At 47.0% G+C, this 24,703-nt stretch overlaps 1 protein-coding gene across 4 annotated transcripts; it reads right to left on the reverse strand.

The window, feature by feature from the left end:
* Window positions 1-24,219, reverse strand: hdac11 (histone deacetylase 11). Of its 4 annotated transcripts, none has more exons than XM_030375558.1 (11): window positions 24,034-24,219; window positions 20,993-21,053; window positions 20,742-20,890; window positions 19,904-20,004; window positions 17,651-17,767; window positions 14,029-14,071; window positions 12,183-12,259; window positions 11,284-11,346; window positions 7,024-7,120; window positions 3,231-3,409; window positions 1-1,378 (listed from the first exon to the last, which is right to left on the reverse strand). In XM_030375558.1, exons 2-11 carry the CDS (start codon window positions 21,025-21,027, stop codon window positions 1,145-1,147), a joined length of 1,095 nt encoding a protein of 364 aa, XP_030231418.1. In that variant the 5' UTR covers window positions 21,028-21,053; window positions 24,034-24,219; the 3' UTR covers window positions 1-1,144. The 4 variants fall into 4 exon arrangements, with proteins under 4 accessions (XP_030231418.1, XP_030231416.1, XP_030231417.1 ...); XM_030375556.1 differs by lacking the exon at window positions 24,034-24,219 and adding an exon at window positions 22,122-22,327; XM_030375557.1 differs by lacking the exon at window positions 24,034-24,219 and adding an exon at window positions 21,533-21,884.
* Window positions 24,220-24,703: the final 484 nt, after the last annotated feature.

A 24,703-nucleotide genomic window follows, 5' to 3' on the forward strand; every position in this document is an offset into this window, starting at 1 on the left:
ACACACACACACACACACACACACACACACACACACACACACACACACACACACACACACACACACACACACACACACACGTTAAGTAGAAACATGTTAAGTAGAAAAATATCACTTTGGTGAACTGCGACCACTGTCGCCACACAAAAAAAACAATTAGACCAAATAATCCTGACTAACGTCTCACAAAAACACACACACAAGAGTCTCCCATGGAACTCCCAGTAGTACCAGTACGCCTCCCAGTAGGCCTACCTCACTGTTGGTGCAGGACATTCAAACCCAGTTTGACTATCATCAACCAGTTAACGTGAATATGAAAATAATGAAGAGACAATGATTATTCAAAATGCTATCAACAAGTTATATTCCATACAAACGTGTATTGAGACCATAATCGAATGGACACTTTTCCATCATAAACCCTGTTTTATTATTAAATGTGCACTTTACCTCAATTATATTAAACCCACGTGAACGTTTCTCTCTCTCATTATATGCAAAGTAAGCCTCCCCTTTCTAACATCGGTGGTTAAATAAATTATTTCAATTTTTCAATTGAATCCTAGATGAAGGTTCTTGGGATTGGTCGTTTGGTATTCAGACAGACAGACACAGACACACAGACACACAGACACACAGACACACAGACACACACACACACACACACACACACACACACACACACACACACACACACACACACACACAGGCATTGCATAACAGCTGGGATTTAGTCTTCAAACCCAACCCCTTTTTATGCGTAATGAGTTTGAATAGTAATGTTAATGTATGCGCCAGAGCATGACCCTTTCAGGAATCATTTAAGGTACATTATTAAAGTTATGTCAGTGCCATTTAGGTGCAATTACAAGAACCCCCGGACGCCACACATCCAGACACACACTAACACACACATGCACACACACCTGCACACAAACACACACACACACACGCACACATCCATATACGGACCACCTACGCATGCATACACACACACACACACACACACACACACACACACACACACACACACACACGCACACACACACACACACACCCAGACACTCATGCACGCACACCCGCATCCAAACACACACACACATGGCCACACACAGATAGTGTTTAGGCGTAATAAAGTCTTTCAGACAGAAGTGTGCACAGAGCTAACCGACACAGAGCTCTCGCTCCCGATTGGCTTGGGTGATGAACCCTCCCCCTCCTCTGGGCCAATCAGGCCCTTGTGATGCAGGTTGAGGATGGAATCAGCGATGATGCGGGCGGTCATCTTCTGGTACCCCCCCGACGTCACCATGAGGATGGGGATGCCCCGCCCCCTCACAGCCCTGAACACAATCTCGTCCCGCACAATGATACCCTGGGGCGAGAGAGAGAAAGAGAGAGAGACAGAGAGACAGAGACAGAGAGAGAGAGAGAGAGAGAGAGAGACAGAGAGAGAGAGAGAGAGAGAGAGAGAGAGAGAGAGAGAGAGAGAGAGAGAGAGAGAGAGAGAGAGAGAGACAGAGAGACAGAGAGACAGAGAGAGAGAGAGGAGACAGAGAGAGAGAGAGAGAGAGAAAGAGAGACGGAGAGAGAGAGAGGGAGGGAGAGGAGACGGAGAGAGAGAGAGAGGAGACAGAGAGAGGGAGGGAGAAAGAGAGAGAGAGACAGAGAGACAGAGACAGAGAGACAGAGAGAGAGAGAGAAAGAGAGACGGAGAGAGAGAGAGGGAGGGAGAGGAGACGGAGAGAGAGAGAGAGGAGACAGAGAGAGGGAGGGAGAAAGAGAGAGAGAGGGGGAGAGAGAGAGAGAGAGAGAGAGAGAGAGAGAGAGAGAGAGAGAGAGAGAGAGAGAGAGAGAGAGAGAGAGAGAGAGAGAGAGAGAGAGAGACAGAGACAGAGAGACAGAGAGACAGAGACAGAGAGACAGAGAGAGAGAGAGACAGAGAGAGAGAGGAAGGGAGAGGAGACAGAGAGAGAGAGAGAGAGGGAGAGAGAAAGAGAGACGGAGAGAGAGAGAGGGAGGGAGAGGAGACGGAGAGAGAGAGAGAGGAGACAGAAGGAAAACATTTAAATATAAAAAAAAAGAAAGACAGAAATAAGGAAACGAAACAGGTCATCCATCTCAGGTGTTTTCCATGAGGTCTTTAGGGGTAATCTACTATTTCTGTGTATTCCTGACAGCCGGTCTGAACATAACGTGTGTCCTCTTCCTCAGCCTGCGCCGGCGGCGCTGCTGACAGATCTATAAAGCCTGGCGGGGGGATTCGGAGAACGCATCTCCACGCCGCAGGCGACCCGGCAAGGAGGCACGGGGCGCAGGGACCAGCTCGTGGTGTTCACCGCCGAACCGACGGTGAACACCACGACGGACTCTACACATTACTCCCGGTGGCAGAAACACGAGCTCATCCGCGGACCGCTGAATGATAGCCATAACCGGGCTGAGGGCCAGGGAATATAGAGGGAATAGAGCCCGCCGAATGAATCCTTCGCTCTGGGGGGGGGGGGGGGGGGGGGGATGTGGTTGACTCCCCCCGTTCGACACGGACCAGGGGGTTTTCCAGTGACACCGCTCTGGCTGGGACAGTGCTGGGGCAGAAGTGGGATGAGTTGGACAACAGAGTGCAGCCATCGGAAGGCCGGCCGATCACAGCGAGAGAGAGAGAGAGGGAGAGGGATGAGGGGCGAGCTACGAGCCACCGGAGGATTGGGACCGGGGACGGGGAGCGGTTGGGTGGAGGTTGAAAGCCTCGATAAGTATAAACGTTATTTAGTCAGAGTTAAATCTCGAATCACGGAGTGGAAAGATAAAACGTGGGAAAATATGTCAGTCGTCCATCATCATTGCTTAAAAGCGAGGAAAACAAGATTTGCACTAAAGGATTAATCAATCGGATTGGGCGGCAAGTGGTTCAGGAGGTAGAGCGGGTTCGCAGGAAACTGGGAGGTCGCTAGTTCGATCCCCGGCTCCTCCTAGGTGAGTTTTGAGGTGTCCCTGAGCAAGACACCTCACCCTAACTGCTCCCGACGAGCCGGCTGTCGCCTCGCACGGCTGACTCTGTCGTCGCTGTGTGAATGTGTGAATGAATGGATGGATGTTAGGCAGTATTGTAAAGGGCTTTGAGCGGCCACTGGTTAGGAAAGCGGTGTATAAATGCAGTCCGTTTCCATTTCTATTAAATTAAGATAAATAAATGAATCCAAGAAACGACAGAAGCTGGGTCGTACCTGTGGGGATATGGCCAGCCCTCCGAGGGGGTCTCCGTCCAGGACGTCCGTGCCCGCGTTGTAGACCACGATGTCGGGCCGCATCTCGTTGAGCACCCCCTCCGTGTGGAGCTCCACCTTCCGGAGGTACTCAGCGTCCTGCGTGCCCCAGTCCAGCTCCACATTCCTCCGGATCGCCCCTGGAGGCGCGGTACCGGTCAGAGCAGAGCAGTACCACTGGTTCTAAAATTCACCACATTTTTTTCGGGCAGTAACATAAGATGCAATTAAAATATATAGACTTCGATTTAGGGCAATTATCTGACGCTTTTGGCCAAAGTGACTTACAACCATTCATACACACATTCACCCACCGACGGCGGTGTCAGCCTTGCGAGGCGACAGCCAGCTCGTCAGGAGCAGTTAGGGTTTGGCCGGTGTCTTGCTCAGGGACACCTCGACACTCAGCTCGGAGGAACCGGGGATCGAACTAGAAGCCTTCCGGTAACAAGTCAAACTGCTCTACCACCTGACCTACTGCCGCAACCTAAAGCCCAGTTCAGACCAAAGATTCACCTGCATACACATTCAGCATACAAATATCCGAAGATGGCAGACTTCTGGTCCGAGGAGAGGGAGGAGAATTTAATTCGATTGCTGGAGGAGCAACTTGTCCTTAACGATGTTGGCAGTAAGAGGTACAGCCACAGGGACAGCAAGAAGAAAGCATGTTGCGACATTGCGGTGGCACTTGGTGTGATGTTTTAGTTCAACTCGTGACCGTGTTCACTGGTGACCATTAGCTGAATGCGTCGCTTGTTGTCGTGGCTACGCCAGCTGTTGGAAATCGGGACCAGACACATAGCTGTCCTTGCGAATGCCTCTTTGATTTGTTTTTCAATAAAATGTCAAAAACATTCCCATCTCATTCGTATTTGGAGTCTAATTGGAAGAAACTTACTGACTAACTTAACTGTAAGCTCCAGCTATTTACTCCAATGCAGATTTAGTGGAGAATGACAAAACACAGTAACTCTAGCCTTCTCTCAATGAAAAAATAAAAATAAAACTTATCGCGAACCTAACTAATCGCAAATCTAACCTACGCAAATGATGCTGATGCTGTTGCGGCTCTCAGCTGTGCCAGAGCGTTCACAGTTCATAGGGAAACCACCTCCCGTCGCAGCCCGTTGCAGCGCGTTGCGGCCAGTGTGAACGGCCCAGTTTCAGAACGTCGCAGCCCGTCTCGTCGCAAGGAGTCGCAAGGAGTTGCGAGTTGCAAGTCGTTGCAAGGTGAATCTTTGGTCTGAACTGGGCTTAAGAGTACACATAATACAAATTGTTCTACCTAATAAGTATTTTTCATTCTTCGGTCGTACAGGTCAAAGATTTTTCTTTTTATCGGCCGTCTCTCCACCCACTCGGTCCCCCACTGGGGCCCGTGTATTGACTGGGACCCCCCGTTGGAAACCATCCCATTAAGAACACCATTACAGCTGCTTTCTCCTTCTAGCAGACTCACATAGATCTCTTTGCAGAGTTTTTACCGGAACAAACTTTGTTTGGGGACCCGCCAAAAAAAAGGCCATAGCAAGTCTCACATCCAACTTTGTTTCGAAAGAATATTAATATTTCCCAACAGTTTTTCAGATGCAATCATGAATATTAACATTACAGTACGGGAGATAAAAGTGGAAATGCATTTAATTGGCACCACGTATGCATTGATGCCCACAGACAGCGGGTCCTGTACTGCGAGCCGTCTGCTCCTGATGAATTATCTACACTCCCCTGCTACGGCTCACTTTGCCTTTCATCTAGTTTCATCCAAAAAGTCTTTGTCTCCTGGGAGTGCAGCAGCAGCACGTGACGCAACACTAGGGTGTAAGCCGAAGTTGCCGGTTCGATTTCCTGCCTCCGGGCTGTTGTGATGTGTTCTCGTGCGACACACCTGCCTCCGAAGTTAGTCGTTACACGCTTACAGATCCAAAATGCCGTTGTGAACAGACTATCAAAGGGCTAATTTTGAAGAATTTGGTACGGTAGTAGGGTAGACTTATATGGCTATAGATAACTCTAGATGTTTTCCTTTCTCTCTTCTGTTGAACCTCGTTTATCTTTGTGTTTTTTTTTTCAAAGGAACATGTTTAATCATCCAAATAATTGACTCAATATCTTTACTTCATGGCTAGCAAGCAATGACTGAGTGTGTGCATGCATGTGTATTCATGCGTGTGCGTGTATCTGTGTGTGTGTATGTATGTGTGTGTATCTGTATGTGCGTGTATCTATGTGTGTGTATGTATGTATGTGTGTGTATCTATACGTGCGTGTATCTATGTGTGTGAATGTATGTATGTGTGTGTATCTGTATGTGCGTGTATCTGTGTGTGTATGTATGTGTGTGTGTGTATCTGTGTGTGTGTGTATCTGTGTGTGCGTATGTGTGTGTGTCCATGTATCCGTGCATGTGTGTCTGTCTTTGGGTGTGTTTGCTTGAGCGTATGTGTGTGTGTGTGTGTGTGTGTGTGTGTGTGTGTGTGTGTGTGTGTGTGTGTGTGTGTGTGTGTGTGTGTGTGTGTGTGTGTGTGTGTGTGTGTGTGTGTGTGTGTGTGTGTGAATTTGATGTGTAAACGGATGGAAATGAAGCATTGCTTGTACATCACTCTGCCCACGTGGAAGGTGCCGGTCATGCTGTGTATAAATGCACAGTCAGCCACACGGCCTCCCCACATTACTCTGGAGCCATGATCACACCATCCGGTCTGAACGTATACAATTAGGAGTCTTTCCCAGTGCATAAATGTGGATACAAATAATTAGAGACAGCTTTAGGGAATCAACTTCAAATCGGATTCAACAAGAAGAACAAAGGGCACATCCTGCTTGGCAAGGCTTTGTAAAATCATTTTACCAACAAAAGGCGCGTTTAAGTCAGCGTCTAGGTATAGTCTTGATCTTAAGACAACCAGAGTGTCAATGTGTTTACATGTGGAGGAGTTATAAGCGTTAACCACAATCACCTTAATGGCACTGGAATAAACGTTATCTAAATCAGACCGTTAGTCAACCTCGGTTCATTGAGTGTATTCTGAGGCTGAGCATTGATTCAATACAACTTTGAGGCGTTCGTACTGTCTACCTATTAACTTATGACCAGACAAAATGTGTCCAAACATCAGACTGTATCGTAGCACACAGATTCCCTGCTTTAGGGATTTGTGACACACAAATCAAAGGCACACTGCGAAGCGTGTGAATCAGCAAGTGAGGCCATAACACAATTAAAACGGCGGGGGGGGGGGGGGGCTGGACTTGAAGGAGACAGCAGCCCCGCCCCGAGGGAATATGGGCCTGGATGTTTATTTCCCTGCCCGGCACCGATTAGAGTAAAAGCACATATAATCATATAAGTGCTGCTAAGATTGATGCCAGGCCGCGGCAGGACGCTGTGAGGGATGCTTGGGGGGAAGGCTGTGACGCTAGTATGGAAATGAGGCACTTTAATGTGGCGGCCCCTTCCAGAGCCTCCTCCCTGGTTCGATAGCCTTCCAGGTAATGTATTAGAGGATGCTGGCAGGATAGTGCGGCGTCGAGGGTGTACAGACACAAGGTGCTCGCTCGGGGCTCCGTATCTGTACTCGACCGCCTAGCGTAAATCGCTGCGGGGGAAAAGTGCCGTAACCGTCTAGAGATAGAGGGAGACACAGCTCATCAGGGAGAGGACAGAGGAGAGGAAAGGATATAGGAGAGGAAAGGAAAGAGGAGAGGACAGGGGAGAGGGAGGAGAAGGCACAGGGAGCTCTTCACTCACGCTTGGCGATTCTGTCCCTGGGGTAGATGTGGCAGTTGTACACGTCCATGATGAACACGCGCCGATCTCCAAGGAAGTCTCGCTCGTGGCCGTTTCCCTGCGACACAAAGACAAGTTTGATAAAGACCCCCTACATCCCAACAATACAGTCCCGGGCAGAACGGCACAGCACCGCATGGGTTAGGGGTTCGCTTCCCGGGCTAGGAAATGGGTGCACTCAGGTATTGTTAGGCGCTTTGGATGAAAGGTTTGTATTCATTTATTGGGATGAACAAAAGATGTCTAATGATTTGTCTGACAAATTTTTAAAGTACTGAACTGGTGTTGGAAACAAAGAACAAATGTTGGAAGACATGGAACACAGACGGTCCGATTGCACCTCAGAAAATAGAAAGGTTACAGCCTGCTCTGTGATCTCCCCTCTAATGTACGGCGGCATTCATTCCTCTATCTCCTCTACAAAGGAGGATGCTAACAAACACTAAGGCCCTCCAGTAAATCAACCCGTCCATCCATTCCCAGCACAGACCCGACCCCAGACGTCACCTATGGGTGTCTGTCTGGGTGCTGCGGTGCAGCTGGGAGTGACAGGGTGAGTACCAGGGATCGATATTCACCCGCAGGCTGTTGGCATTATCGTCCAGAAGGTCGTAAAAAAAAAAACGGCTAGATTGTTTCATCGCTCTTTATTCCTTCCCCTGCGTTTGTGAGCCAAAGTGTCTTCTTCCTGTCAGGAGCGCATAAGTCAAACCTCAGAGTCTGCGGGCAATGGGACCCACGATGGATAAATGGTGACAGGCAGGGTAAGATTATGCTGACCAGGAATTGACGAGGCAGATTCTAGTTCGTATACAAATCCACCCACAATGCATCACTTCTTTGTCATGTCGAGGACAAATTAGAATAAGTCAAACCCACGGCTCGTTTCACTGGGTTCATTTCAGGGAGATGTATATCAATACCAAGTGACAAACACTGGGTCATTTATTATTTATACTCCCTTTGAATGCGATTTTACGCAATGAAAGACTGGCAACTGCGGGTACGTAAACATTGAATTGACTCGTCATAACACGATAGGTAACAGAGGTATCCGTCATAGGACCCTGAGTTCAAACAGGCCTCTCACTCCTCACCAGGTACACAAAGGCTCACAAGACTCCGCGAGGTACACCAATAACTAACATTTAGATTTGACACTTAGGGATTTAGCAGACGCTTCTATCGAAAACGACTTACAGTAAGTACGTGTCAGAAGAAAGAGAAACAACAATATATCGATGTCACAACAAAGACAGCTAAAGATAAGACGCTCCACACTGCTAAGACATTCATTAATTAGTATTGTTTTTGTGCCAGGACGTACAACGTACAATAAGTGTCTATAACTATTCAATTAATCACTATCATACTCAAAGGATAACCCTACAGCTCTGATAGATGGGGAGCACCTTGTGTAGGTCTATGGTCACCACCCCCCCCCCCTCCATGCTGGGCCCTGATGTAGCATCAACACTGGAAGGCTATTTATGGCTCCATTTAGCCACCATTTTGTTCCTCTTAGTGGCCAGACAGTAAAAGGGCCGTGTGTTACATTGAAAACATTTTTTTCCATTCATCTATTGAAAGTCCAACCAGCTGTCCTTCAATCAGACGCAAACATCCGAGACATCCATCACGAAATTGTAGAGGTAGGGCTTTCATAAATAAAAGGCTTTCACTGAAAGGTGAGAACCAAAGCACAACTATATCACTGGATTTCGTTCAAGAACTGTAACCTAAACAGCTAAAGGGTGTTTACACGGTGAGGACACAAGCATTACTTTGGCTGACATCTTTACATTCACACAAATTCAAGGTTGTTTTTGCCTTTGACTGCTTAGCAATGTTAATGATACGTCATTTACTATCGGGTATTGCCAGATGTGTTCTTAATGAGATTAGAAAAACAGGTGCTTGTATATTGGATAGAATGACAGAGAGACAAGTGATGGTTTACTGCTTTAGATAGCCAGATGACGAAATAAGTCCTTTGAACAACTCTTCCAAGTCTGGATCTGTAGAAATATATCTGAACAACTGAATAGAGCATTTATTCTTCAGTAATGACGCAAGAACATATCTTTTTTTTTTCCTTTGGACTCAAATGTCAGATACAGAATGTCTCATACGTTGTTCTCTGTTCGGTTTTAAAGGCCCCTGTGTTTTACCAGATGCTTCCATTACAAACTATTTCCAAATCCTCCTTTTAGTGAAATCATACATGGGATGGTCCACCCAGATGATTGATGGGTTGATCAACCTATCAGTGGGTACGGCCCACCAGGGAGGCTTGATAGGTTGAGCTATCGGTGTGGATTGCCTGATTAAAATAGGGCCTTTTTAAAAAACAAATTGCTACTTTGCAACGCAACCTCGACGACTACAGTGTATTGCCCCGATTTACCAGCAAAGCATAGGATAAAGCCATCAATTCATTCCAAAAGTATGAGCACTTACGGTATAATGTGTTGAGACCTAATGAGCCAGTGATGTGGTTTTTTTCTGAAAAACTGCAGAGCGCGCACATCCAATAAATGCATACAGTACTCAAGTAGTCAAGTTCTAATATCAATTGACTTCTGTTCGGATTGCCGCATCGAGCTCAAATCCCAGGCTGACTTTGTCATTACATAATGCAGGATCGTTAGCATCCAGTCATACATCAGACATGGCTGAAGCTATGTGGGAGCCATGGGCTTTGGAACCTCATTAGAAAGTTCCCAATCACTAATTGGTTTTTGGATATGAGGTAGTATGGGGAAATACATAGCTCGATGAAAGTATGATAAATACAGAGGTTGTTGCACTATGCTCACACTGACTGGGCTCAGTGTAATAAAAAGGAATCACTGCTTATTGAAAATCTGTAATCCGGTTTGACTGGACTGTATTAAACCAATTACCAAGACCCTAAGCTCCTTCTGTCATTTTCTACAGTTGCAGAATGCATTCATCTCTGGATTCTCCGTATCGTGGATATATTGCAAACCAAAGCCCTCGCTTCTTGGTGACTTTGCTTTTGCCAATTACCTGTTTTGCACTCGACTAAGAAACATCTATGAAACATGACGAAAGTGAGGTCCGATTTAACTGCAGTGCTAGACTGAGACTTTCACTTTGAGCCAACGACGGATGAACGATGGAACGCTGAACGCTGCTTTGTGAATATTAATAAGAGTGACATGGGTTTGCCTCGTGGTTAGTCAGTTTGTCCTCTTGAGAATAAACTCCAGGTTCAGAAAACACCCATCCAGTAAGTGTCCTTGGGTAAATCATTACCCCGTCCAGTCCTTTAGGAATAATTCGGGGGATTTTAGGGGGTTGGCAGAGGGCGTGGGGAAGGGATTTGCGAGGTTTTAAAGTTTTTAATCTGCCCCTGTGTGAGAGTATGCTCATTAAACCTTGATCCAGTTTAGTGTGGAGAGGAGCTGGCGGTTTCAGAGAGGAGGGAGCTGTCTCACAGCACAGTCCTCAATGGGCCCGGCCACTGTACGATGAAATGAAGCCCTTTCTACCTCCAGAAGCGGGATTGGTTCCGGTCGATGGCCTGGATTAAAGGTCGAAGAGCCTCCTACTGCTTGAACACTGGCTTGTTATTCATTTTGTACAGATACTTTAACCCCCCCCCCCCTCCCAGCAACATGGAAAGAGATGCTGCCAGGGAAATGGGCAGGTAGACAAAAGCTAAATCTAGAACTAAATCTGGAGCAGTAGATGAAGACAATACTTTACTCTAGCTAGTTACTAGTTTGTTTCTGATAGTATAGTATCAATACTAAAGTACTAAAGTAACAGTGTTGTAGTACTAAAGAGTAGTACAAGTAACACAGTACTAAAGTATGTTATTAGTAACATAGTGCATTGTGCATAGTATAACACTATAGTAACGCAAGGGACTGGTCGCCATCTGATCAGACAAAAACAGTTGAACGCACCCATTAAGTGAATCATCTTTCGACACATTGTACTCGCTATGATACATGAGAGCCTTTTGGTATTTCCCTCAAACAACCCCCACTCGATAACCATCGTCTCTCGGGGGGGTTGTTGTTCCTCGTGTCCGTGCAGGGAAGCCCTCCGCAGGGAGCAGTGTGAGCTCAGCACGGGGTCCGACAGCCGACGGGTCAGATGGGGGAGTTACCCGGTTAGCCGGTCAATAACCGGTCATTGAGGAGGTGTCGCACAGCGGAACGGGGCGGGCCGGGGGATGAGCCTCACCTGGTGGGCGTCAAGGTCGATGATGGTTGCCGTGGCGACGCCCTCCACTCTCTCGAAGAGGAACTGGAACAGGAAAGGGGAAATGTTCAAACCCGGGTTTGAAGTGGAAATGTTGAACGTTATTCGTCGTTGTATTCTGAGAATTATATGGATTTTTTTGTACGTCCTTGAGCTTTAAGATAATACTTAGAATTGTCTAGTGTCTTTTCCTAGCTATCTTTGTGGTATACGGGGAATGAGTTAACCTAACAATTGTTAGTGCTTGGCACTTGCCCAAAATCTAAATCTAAACCTAAATTACGTGAGTTGTATTCTTTCAGCTTCAGTGACTCATCGCTCTTGCCACAATATCAGGAGTGATATGTGTGGGCCCGCACACGAACCAGTGGCCTTTGCATGCTCTGATACAGTGGTTCTCAACATGTCGCTCGGGAACCACAAAGGGGTCACAGTCGGGGACCAAACGGATCGCTGGACGGCCACAATAAAACCATTCAAAGAGTTTAAACGCTGGAAATGAAAAGGGAAACATTGAAAAGAAAAGTACTTTCTGACATGGTATTGAGAATATATTCCTTATTTCAGGCAATTATAGAGCGGGCTCTAACACAAAGGTCAGTCAGATTGCTTTGCCAAAATCACATTTTTAAAACTAACACTAAACTTTGGTTCCAGAAGTACTACCATGATTACGAGTCCGACACGAACACGTTTGGGGATCTGTGTTCTCTGTTCTCTGATCCCAGTGCATCACCAGAGCTTCAGTCAGCCCAGGCCGTCAGGGCAGCCACGTTACCCAGGCCTGGAGCCCCAAGGCTGGGCTGGGGGCCGGGAGCAGCAGCCTCACCTTGATGGCCAGGGTGATGTCCTCACCTTGATGGCCAGGGTGATGTCCTCACCTTGATGGCCAGGGTGATGTCCGCGTAGGCACAGAAACCGCCACCCTCATCCCCGGAGCAGTGGTGGAAACCACCCCCTGGGAGAGAGGGGGAGAGGGGGAGAGAGAGAGAGAGAGAGAGAGAGAGAGAGAGAGAGAGAGAGAGAGAGAGAGAGAGAGAGAGAGAGAGAGAGAGAGAGAGAGAGGAGACAGAGACAGAGACAGAGAGAGAGAGGAGACAGAGAGAGAGAAAGAGAGAGAGGGAGAGAGGAGACAGAGAGAGAGAGAGAGAGAGAGAGAGAGAGAGAGAGAGAGAGAGAGAGAGAGAGAGAGGGGAGACAGAGAGAGAGTGTGTAAGAGGGAGAGATAGAGACAGACAGACAGACAGACAGACAGACAGACAGACAGACAGACAGACAGACAGACAGACAGACAGACAGACAGACAGACAGAGAGTGAGTGAAATAAATAAGTGTGAGAGAAAGAGAGAGAATAAGAATGTCAGAGAAACAGAGAGAGGAGGCAAGGGCGAGGGTGAGAGAGAGAGAGAGAGAGAGAGAGAGAGAGAGAGAGAGAGAGAGAGAGAGAGAGAGAGAGAGAGAGAGAGAGAGAGAGAGAGAGAGAGAGAGAGAGAGAGAGAGAGAGAGAAAGAGAGAGAGACCATTGTTCCCAGTCAGGTCATTGTTCGCTGAGGAGTCAATTATCTCAAATGACCATAATTGCATCTTTCAATGGGGTCTTTCATTTTGTGTTTTTGTTTTTTGTGCCGCTGATTGCACAGGGCCGTGTTCCCTGGGGGGGGGAACACCCCATCGCGCTGGCCCCAAAATGGAGCTGGCGTCATGGCCAATACAAGAAGTGCCAGAGACGGCTGTGGACTAAGCACCACAAACAGATTACGTGATGCTTTATAATTGGCTTGATGGCTATTCAATCAGGCTAAGTGCCCTCTGCCCCGTTATGCTTACACTCATTAAAGGGTTCTGTGGCGCTGAATCTTAATACAAGAGTACGGAGATAGATGGAATAAGACTTATTTTGGCCGTCCCAATCCAGCTCTCTCACCCTCTCTCTCTCTCTCTCTCTCTCTCTCTCTCTCTCTCTCTCTCTCTCTCTCTCTCTCTCTCTCTCTCTCTCTCTCTCTCTCTCTCTCTCTCTCTCTCTCTCTCTCTCTCTCTCTCTCTCTCTCTCTCCCTCCCTCCCTCCCTCCCTCCCTCCCTCCCTCTCCCTCTCTCTCTCTCTCTCTCTCTCTCTCTCTCTCTCTCTCTCTCTCTCTCTCTCTCTCTCTCTCTCTCTCCCTCTCCCTCTCCCTCTCTCTCTCTCTCCCTCTCTCCCTCCCTCCCTCCCTCCCTCCCTCCCTCTCTCTCTCCCTCTCCCTCTTTCACTCACTCACTATGCAGTGTAAGAAATGTAAGCAGCATTCAGTAGTTCCTATGTGATGTTAAGTTCGTGGTCATCCACTCAGCAGGCAGTGCTAGAGGCAGCAGAGTGTGTGACTAGGCTGACACAGCAGAGAGCGAAGGTCTCATGCTGCTCGCTGCTTTCGGGCTCACACCACCACATTAGAAGTGGGACGGGGCCACTTTAGCGTAGATCTCATTGTTGTGGAGATAGATGAGCCTAGGTGGCGGCTGGCCGCGGTTAAAAACCATAACTCCATCCCAGTACCCCGCGCTACGACGCCCCCCATCTCCAGCCATACCATATTTACTTATTAAGCAGATTTATTATTGAGTTTGAGCGCCGAGGAATGCAGTCGCAGCTGAAGTTGCGGTGGCAGGTCAGTATTGATGTGAGCCTGCGCTCAATAACCGACCCCAGGAAGACAAGCTGCATGGAAATGATAGACACCAAAAATGCAAACGTACCAATATTGATGGCCCATCCTCGCTCGATCGCCAGTTTCCCCGCCTGTGGAAGAAGCAGCGGGTAAGGAAGGTTTCTCATGGCTGACGCATGCTTTGTACTTTGGTTTGTTTTGATATCAGACAGCTGGAAGGATTGCAGTGTTCGTCGTGCAACAGCCGCCTACTGAAATGTTGCACACTATCAAGGTTTGAAGCAATGACTTTAAATGAGAAATATTACCCACGGCGCTTTTCATTTGAATTCTGTACCTAATATAAATTGACAATAGGGTTATATGCTATACTTCATTTTTCCCAGGCAGAACAACAACCCACTCCCTCCGAGCTGGGAAAAATGTCTTCTGAAGTCTCGATGGTAGCCCACAGTAAAGGGGGCGAAACAAAACAATGGAAATAATGGAAATAACCCACGCTGTAGTCTGCCCTTGGTTCAGCGTGTTCATGCAACTGTTAGGAAACACAACCCTCTGTGCTACCGTGACATTATTCCGTTGGTTCTTTTTGAGTGAGTTCATCGTGGGGAAATCGTTGAGAAGAATGACTCTTTGGGAGAGACGTATCTTACTCCCACTTGTGATTTGCATTCTCGTTCTTCGCCAGATACACAAAGCGCATCACGCATTTAAACAGCTCTGCCCTTGGTGAACTATGGCTTGGGCCTTGTTATAGTTTGTGAGAGTGGTTGAGTTAGCTAGGAGACCCAGTATTTGAACCATTCAGTGAATACGTTTACAGTTACAGTTAGGGCATTTAGCAGACTCTTTCATCCAAAGCGACTTACAAGGGTTAATGCACACATTCACACGTCGACGGCGAATTCAACAAAGCGACAGCCAGCTGGTCGGGAGCAGTCAGGGTGAGGCGCCTTGCTCAGGGACACCTCGACACCCGAGCTAGGAGGAGCCGGGGATCGAACCAGTAACCTAGTGGTTAACCTGGTGGTAACCAACCCGCTCTACCTCCGGAGCATAGCCGACCCCTCATGCAGGTTAAAGGGGACATATTCTACCACCAGGTGGGAATGTGATTAGCCTTACAAGCCGTTTCAAAAATTTGCCCCATCTGACATCACTAGTGGGCGTGTCCACCTAGATCTGTGCTGGATAGATGAGCAACGTTTACTTCAGTCCACTGGGTAGGCTGGCAGACTGATCACCTGGTGGTATAATATGTCCCCCTGAAGAAAGATCAGAAACGATGCGTGTATACATGGTCGTCGACCCGGCTGGGACGTTTGGATGTCGAAACCGGAACCCTTTTCCGTCAGGGGCGCATCACGACTTCACCGCCCTGCCCTCTATGTATGTCAAATCACAAAGCACTTAGGCACAATGGGGCTTCTGATCGTTTTGCCTGCCAAGCGGTTCACTTCAAAGCCAAGTCGTGAACGGGCGCGAGGGAGGAGAGAGGGGGAGAGTTCTGCGGCAGGTCCTGATCTCGGGGATGGCTCGCGGTGCCTGTGAAGACCAGATAGCAGCTCAGACCCGCGCCTCTGCAAGCCGCTAGTTCTCTCTGATGGTGGAGCTGGGGAGGCCATCAGCACGCAGGTACGCACGCACATGCACGCGCACGGGCACATAGGGGTCCACGTGCACACACATGCTAATCACGCACACACACACACAGACACATGCACACACAGACACACGCGCACACACACGCACACACACACACACACACACACACACACGTGCACTCGCAGAAACACACATGCGTAAATACAGTCTCACATACACGCACGTGCAGACAAACGCATATGCAGAGACACAAGCATGCACCCACGTGTAGAAACAAGCACACACGCACACATGCACACACACACACACCCAGCCCACGACTGAGACTACATGGTGACTCGGGGGAGCAGTCAGTCATGGGTTGGAGGAGATGGCAGTACAGAGCCCCGTTCTGTCCCTGTGTTCATATACCGAGCTGTATGAGACAGCTAGTCATGGAGCCCAGGTTGTAAACAAAGAACAAAGGACACCCCCTGAGTTCTCTCTTCTTCTGTCAAAATACGAACTGTAAGCACTGCACATACATTCCAGTTATTGAGTAATTTTTCTAGGTAAAGATAGGTTTATAGTTCCCCTATTTCTAACGTGCTCATATGCATTCAAGGCCTAAGAAACTTTCAGACTCTTTCACTATGAGTCGACTCAGTGGCGGTTTGATAAATACTGAAAACAGGACTTTAAGGATTTAATCTTCAAAGGAATATTATTCAGAAAGTGTTCAAAAGTGTGAGTTATGTATACAGTCAACTCTACTAGACATGTTTCCCTCCTTAGTTTATTCTAAAATGTTGCAACACCATAAGGATATCAACATTTATTACCCGGAGCATGGATGAGGCTACATAAGGCCAAGTTTTATATCCATTCTGGTTATGACTAACAATATCAATTTCCAAATCATACAAACATCATTCAATTAATAATTACAGATTGTCATTTATTTTATGGAAAGCAACTTAAAGCCATTTTGAGACACATCTGATAAATAACAGGCCGACATTAGTTATGGTGTCCAGAACGTTCCGGCTATGTGTAGAAGACCCCCTAACCACCAAACCGTCCTGCCCCTGTTCCCGGAACATTTCCGCCTTTTTACCATCAAGGACACGGCACACTTGAAGTACCTGAATATCAATTTCCGACAAAAGTGCAGCGATAAATTATCCCTGTCAGCTGAGCTTGTATTTAACGGGAGATAAAGCTGGGCAGGGCTCGCAACAGCTCAATAAATCCTGGGTCCGTGAAGCCTCACCTATCCACAGGCCTGGTAAGACGTCATACGCTAAAGGTAATGTGGATCTAAGGGCGCCCCTGGTAGTGAGGCCAAAGTCCTTGCACGGACATCATTAATATTAATATTGGTATTATGAGTGTGTTTACGAGGACAGACTTCAGTAGTCATGGAGATGAAGGAGCTACGAGGGATGTGGGCGCGTTGGGGGAGAAACAGCAGGGGGCTTTGTTTTGGTCAGCCGGTCAAAGTATTCAAAGAGTCTCCCGCTCCCATAATGATCTTTTGGACCTTGGTTTATGCTTGGAAACTGATTTTGATATTTTTCCTCTGTGTGTTTTTCGACTGCTCATTATGGTTTGACACGCGACCAGCGACTACACGCAGCGAGACTGAGAAACGAGTCAAACCCTGCACATCACTCTTCACATTACCTCTTTATGCACGGGTGTTTTAGGAACCAACTTTTGGACCTACTGAAAGACATGGGCGATAGATGTGGCTCCATGTTCTGAACGGTCTGCCATCAAAAAATGATGAAAAATCCTAATATACTATACACCGTAACGACACTAATAAAAACATTGTTTCTCCACCTGAATGTTGAGAAGCGCTTTGGTATTTCGAAACAGAACAATGTCCCTCCTCCATAACGGAAAATCAGTTTACGATAAATGACTAAATAATTAGCAAAAAAAACGAAAATGGTACCAGGGTTAGGGTTAGTGTTAGGGTTAGCTTTCAAATAGGCGGTGGTCATGGCGATGTGAGGCCGTGATGCACATACCCTATACAGGACTATATGCCCTGCTGGACTGCAACTTCGAAAAAAAAGTAACAGAAATGGAGGAGAGCAATGTATGAGAAGCCGTACCATGATGGTTCCTCCAGTCTGGGTCCGCAGTGGCCTGAGGACGCGTCGCTGAACCAGGCAGTTGGGGAGGAACATCAGAGGGGGGATCTCCGTGATGCCCGCCACGATCGCCGACCACTGGAAGGAAAGCACAACCACCTTTACAATCAACAGAGGCTTTCATCCAAAGCGACGTACAAACATTCATGCACACGTCCCCACACCGACCGCGGAGTCAACCACGCAAGGCGACAGCCAGCTCGTCGTCGGGAGCAGTCAGGGTGAGGCGTCTTGTTTAGGGACATTTCGGGGATCGAACTAGCAACCTTCCGGTGACCAGCCAACCCGCTCTACATCCTGGGCGAAGCCAGACCCACACACAAGACACATTTCACATGGCATCAGCGTCCACAGACCTCACCGAACCAATAGACACATCACAAAGCGGCATCTCTCACCTCTGCCCACTCTGCCATTGCGAACACAACACACAAACACACAACAACAAAAAGGGAAGAATTCTTCTGATGCTGGATTCAGGGCTCTGTGCCTGCAGGGGATGAATAATAAATGGTTTTGTTGACAATGTTGATTTCACGTTAAATTGGGTGACAGGTTGAAGCAGATATGTAAAGAGGGAATGCTAATATAAAGCCGGGAGCTACTAGGTTGAGTCTCTGAGATTGTTTTCTGAATGCCAGAAGGAGGGAGGGGGGGGGAGGGAGGGACTTCACCCACTGCAGGTACGTCTTTAAAGGCAATAGGGACCTTATTCGTGCTCCTTTGCTGTCGGGCATATATTAAAAATAATCTACCTCTCCGGAACTGTACTAGCACACTTCCCTGGGAGTGGTCATGCTCCACAATAGAGCGTCTCATATCAGCTGTAATCCATTACAAAAGGCTTCACAGTCGTGCTGCTTCCACCACAGTAAGACAGATGCTGTGAGATGAAATAGATACACACTGTACAAGTTCTGCCTTGGATGAGAGTCAAGACTCCTGCGGGAACGCCAAGTGCTCCTCAACTCTCTCCTCCTCGCTGTTTTATGTCACACACCTCGCATCGCAACCAGAGAAAGTAAATGCCATCCCATAATATAAACAACAGGCACGGAAGGCGTCTCTCCCAGACACAAACAAACCCTGATTTATGGAGCTGAATCACATTAATTCTGGTCTCAACTCTGAAGTTTGGTGATTTTATGAGAGCGCCGATACATTTAAAGTCCTCGGGGACTTCTTAGGGACTGCAGGGGGCCGCCTGAGAACAGTTGGAGACGGCGCGAGGTGATGAATGGGTGGTCTGTGGGAGATCTGAGGTGTCCACACCCCATGCTGGGCCAACGCTGGCTGTAGTTTATGCCTGTTAGACGTCAGACTCTCGAGTGGAAGAGGAGAGATGTGAGGCATCGGAGGTGTCATCTCGCCCACTTACTGCTAACTGTACCTGGAGTTCTCTGCTGGAAGAGATTGTAGGGAATCGGTTTATGTTCTACGGTGACACTGTGGGATATATGACGGCCATGCCCTATGATAACTAACAGCTAAATAAAATTCAACCACAAGCTAAGAGCTAACTAACAATACCCCTTTTCTTTCAGGCAAAGTCATTAATAACGGCGTTTTATGAAGCTAATTAAAGCATCCTTCCTTGAAGGAATTGATTTGTTTTAACGAATGTGATGGAATCAAGTTGAAATTAGATGAGATTCCCCACGATTATTCTCTCTTTAGAGTTTCTATTACAGCACAAACATTTCCAAACATGAATATATGTTTCAAATATCCGTTTTGTGTCTACGGTTACAGTGTGGTCCAATGTTATGGGAAGCTGCAAAAAGACATATTAGTAGGAGCTGTGAAGAGACATGTTAGTATAGTAGCCGTGTAGAAACATGTTAGTGTAGAAGCCAAGCAGAGAAATGTTAGTTAATGAGCCTTGAAGAGACAAGCAGGCAGAGAGTGTGTACCTTACAGTAAGAGTGTGTCATGTTAATATACAGCCATGTAGAAACATGTGCAGGCTGCTTGGTTACATGGTGCCCCCATGCTAGTAGGAGCCTTGCAAAAAAATGTTATTGTAGGAGCCATGAAGAGCCATGTTAGATTATGAACCGTGAAGTGACATGTGCAGGCAGCGTGTGTGCACCTTATAGTAACAGTGTGTCATGTTATTGAGGAGCCGTGAAACATGTACAGTGTGTGTACCTTATAGTTACATGGTGTCATGTTATTGAGGAGCCGTGTAGAGTCATGTGTATGCGTGTGTACCTTTAAGCTGCTGAGGTAGCTCTTGGTGTGGGCCACCTTCAGGTCCTCCTCTGAAGCCTCCAGGGCGGGCACCATGTTCTCATCAGTCACAAACTGCTCCTCTAACGAGGAACATGGAGAGAGCAGCACAATATACATAATAGGACACACAACCACACAAACTCACACGCAGGTAAACACACACGCAAACACATGAAGGAACGCACGCATGTGAACACACACGCACAAGCAAACACATACACACGGACACAAATATAAACAAGCACGCACGCATGTTTACATGCCTGCAGTCACGTACGTACAAACACACGCACGTACACCCACACGCACACACACGCATTTACAACCATGCACACACATTTAAACAGACACATGTACACAGACACACACACACAGACACGCATGCACACAAAAACACACACACACACACACACAAATACATGAATTCATTGAATGAGACATAGCTTAACATTAATGCTAGTGTGCTTTTATCTTGATGGCTCAGCTAGTTCATTTCCTGTTTTATCTCTGCTTGATTTCCCCACCTGTCACCATCCATCAACCCATCCATCCACCAGCTCTTCAAAGAATCTCTCCCATCAGGTCTCCATTCTCTTGTGTATCCACTCTATCTATTTATTTTTGTTTCTCTCTCTCTCTCTCTCTCTCTCTCTCTCTCTCTCTCTCTCTCTCTCTCTCTCTCTCTCTCTCTCTCTCTCTCTCTCTCTCTCTCTCTCTCTCTCTCTCTCTCTCTCTCTCTCTCTCTCTCTCTCTCTCTCTCTCTCTCTCTCTCTCTCATTGAAGCCCAGCCTTCAAAGTAAAAGTGTTACTCCGCTACCTTTTAAAAAGCGGACGACCTTCCCCCACTTCCCAGCGTCAAAGGGGTGGAGTTTCTCCATGCCCATGAAGGTGATGTTATAGATGGGGTGGTACACTATGGGCAGGCGTGTACGAGGGACGTCAACATACAGTTCAGTGTCGTGAGGACTGAAAAATAAAACAAATAAAAAATCACATTACAATATTTTAGAGGTTTGTGTACTTCTCTAATGGAACAGGGAGAAGCGTCTTAATTTTGTATTTGCTCACCGTTTTCCTCCTTCAGTGTCTTGCTCCTTTGACATTGTCCCACCGGCATTTCTAGTTTGATCTAAATATATACACGATATTAGTGCCATTGTTTGTATTGTAATAGTTTCATATTTATTCACATTCCATTCATTTTCAGCAAACACTTGGCCGAACATCAGCAATCCACTAACCATTGACAAAATAAATAGACGTTTACATAATGCAATCCACGTTAATGTGTAACGATTCCAAATCACGGCCAAAACAAGGGAGAGGGACTATGGCTTCACTGCAACTCCTGCACAGTGACTACATTACCCACAAGCCTGTCAAGACTGACCCATGCGCAATGGCATGTTATCATTCCCAAAGACGCAACTAGAAGGAAGCGTTCTCTGTTTCTCCAAGGTTGACCGTACATCGCTATGTATACATGGACGAGGTCGATAGAAGTAGAAGCTGGCAGTCATTTACACGTGATATAAACACAATTGTTTACGAAGAGCTAAATTTGGAAAAGGGATTTGAACAACGTAGCATCATTTCGAGTCGACTCACCTGCTATTTATATTACGCACGTCACGAAAATCGAGCCGTTTCTAACGCTCACGGATTTGAAAGGTTCCTCATCAAAGACCAAGAGACTGTACAAAAGTTGGATCCGGAATCCGGATACATATATATACATTAATATATAATCTATTTCGTATATTCAGTATCTCCTCTCTTCTTCCCCTCCTACGTAGGAAACGTGCGCGAATTCGCCTCCGAGGTTCCGTCGCTTGCGCCCGTAGCGCGCTTGACGCACTTTACGCTCCTCTTATTCCGCCGCTGTGCTCTTGTGTTGTACACCAACAGTGTTTTACTTGAAATTAATACAATGCTGTCCAAAAATAGGAAGACATTTCAGCCTCTTTGGAATGAAGAAATACTCGATCAACTCCTGACGTTATGATCCAATGATGACATTGAGGTGGCCCATCATACCAGTTGAATGCAATGTTGATATGTCATCATACCTTTTGCTTTGTTTCTAAGAGTATTATTTTATTCAAGACACTGGCGTTGGGTTGACGCTACAACATGGTTCTCTTGACTTTCTTGAAACATATTTATCTAGGCCTACAAATTACTTTAAATGACTTACCCTCCATGAGTGAACTATGTTTGTAGATTGTTTTTTCCTTGGCATGGAGGCTATTTTACTACTCGTGTCTACTGTGGTAGTGTACACTGTAGTCTACCGTTTAGGGCAGTTGCCTTTTCCTTACTGTGCACCATTGTGTTTACTTTCATTGTGACAGCTCAGCTCGTTTCCAAGTTGTAAATCTGAGTCTGGCTAATATTTAATCCATTCAATTCCAAACCATCAACATATTACACATTTATATTATTAGTGAGTTTACTGTTGGGTATACAAAAATCCACCAGCTCCATACAATTTACAACAGATTATTCAGACCTCATCCTAGTCCAAAAATGGCAAATATGTTCTTCTTTTAATTCAGGGCGACTATCCAGAATAAAAAAATAGAAGCGAGCCGGATTGCATTTGGTCATGACATTAGTTTTAGTAGTGTCATGTCACATGACACCACAAACGGTTCTGTTCATTAGTTCTGCCCTCTGTTGCCATAGTGACAGCCCAAAAAGACTTTTTTTCAGCAGGTGGCTAAACATCATGTATAATATCAACTTAAAGGGATTCTCCGAGGCATCTGTAAACTGGCTCAGGTCTCACCCAGTTAGATGAGTTGTTTAATGACCCAGCGGTGACTCCAGAAGGGTAGTGTCTTTGCTGCGTTAGTATAGGCTCTCCGTTCTCTTGCGGTGTTACAGTAGCCGAGCTCCTGTTCATGTAAACACTTTGGACTTCTTTCCAAAGAGTTCCAATGTGTTCCGAATAGTCACCTGTGTCACAGTATTGTCGTGTCAATGCATGTCAGGCCAATTTATGTACAACATGCAATGTCCAGTCTCAGAGCAGTGTGATGTCCTGCGTCTAGTGGCCATGACAGCACAGCCTCAGGCACTCCTGATTGATGTTTCCACGGTGATCCAGGGGGTTCGATTATGGGATGGATTCCTTTAGATTCAAGCCATATCACAGGAAAGGGGGGGTGCTGTCGTACTGAACATCAGCAGTGCTGAGATTCGGCCCTAGCTACGAAGCTGAGCCGCAGGCATTGCTAATCACCTATTCAGCACCACAGCATGACCTTGAGTGGGACATTGCTTTTATACAACGGTCCTACAAGCTCCGTTTATTAGTTAACACTAACAAGCGACAACCGATTATGATTAGTTTGATTATTAAATCATTCACTCTACCCCCCCCCCCTCCGCACCTGGGCTGGGGACTCTACTGTTGCCAGGCAACGCACAAACATTCTCCTGCACGGTGGATCGCTGCCTTTTGTAGGTCTACAGGCCTCCTCCTACCAGAGTACATTCATCTGTATGTTTCCATTTATTGTGCATCCAGTGGATTGAGAGTCTGTTGAAAGGCGTTTTGACGAGTGTGATTCGGATGAGCGGACAGATCGTTACTGAGGGCTCATTAAGGGTTATTAGAAACACCTATTCAGGTTCTGGGGTATCTGTGGGTTACAGTGGTGGTCCCTACCCTATTGGTTGTCATGAAGCCAACGCCGTAAGCAAGGCATGAGCAGAAAGGTGGTAGTGTTGTACTCGATCAGAATTAGTAGGAGAATAGTGTAGGGTTCGGATCCCAGCCAAAAGGTTTCGGGTTCATGCCCAACGTCTGGAGTGTACTTGTAGGCATCCACAAAGCAGGATGCCAACCCCTGACTTGCTCCTTGACGTGGTTCTGAATTCACTGTAAGCCACTTTGAACCATTAATAATTAATATTCACAAGGGAACAGTTTATCACGTGAAAAAGGAGAAGGAAAAGGAGAATCATTCACGTCACTTTGATGCAGTCTCTGTCTGAGTTAATGACTGAAAGACGCACGTACACACACACACACACACACACACACACACACACACACACACACACACACACACACACACACACCAATAGAACACACCTACCTGTGAAGGATGCAGGCTGACATTATCCCTCCCCCATTAATAGAGTTCAGCATGAAGCGGTACATGCACCTTCCTCATGTGAGTCCTGATCGATGGACAGCAGTGTTTACAGATAGCCCCTGACCAGTGCACCTCTATTGTCCTGAAATACCAGACGTCATGCGCACTGTTTGTTCAACAGAGTATAGAGGTGGGAGGGGGGCGAGAGAGAGAGAGAGAGAGAGAGAGAGAGAGAGAGAGAGAGAGAGAGAGAGAGAGAGAGAGAGAGAGAGAGAGAGAGAGAGAGAGAGAGAGAGAGGGGTAGAGGTTGTGATTGAGAAACAGAGAGAAAGCGCGAGAGAGAGAGAGAGCGCGGAGGTTGAGAGACAAAGAGGTAGAGGCGGAGAGACAGAGAGAGGGTTAGAGGTTGAGAGAGAGAGAGGGAGAGACTATAGAGGTGGGAGGGGGGCGAGAGAGAGATGCAAAGAGAGAGAGGGAGAGAGAGGTTGAGATTGAGAGACAGATGGAGAGAGAAAGAGAGAGCGAGAGGGAGAGAGCGGGGGGAAGAGGTTAAGAGACAGAAAGAGGTAGACGTGGAGAGACAGAGAGAGGGTTAGAGGTTGAGAGAGAGAGAGAGTATAGAGGTTGGAGGGGGGCGAGAGAGATGCAAAGAGAGAGAGAGAGGGAGGTT

The sequence above is a fragment of the Gadus morhua genome, chromosome 13 (genome assembly GCF_902167405.1).
Source record: "Gadus morhua chromosome 13, gadMor3.0, whole genome shotgun sequence".
Classification (NCBI taxonomy): Eukaryota; Metazoa; Chordata; class Actinopteri; order Gadiformes; family Gadidae; genus Gadus; species Gadus morhua.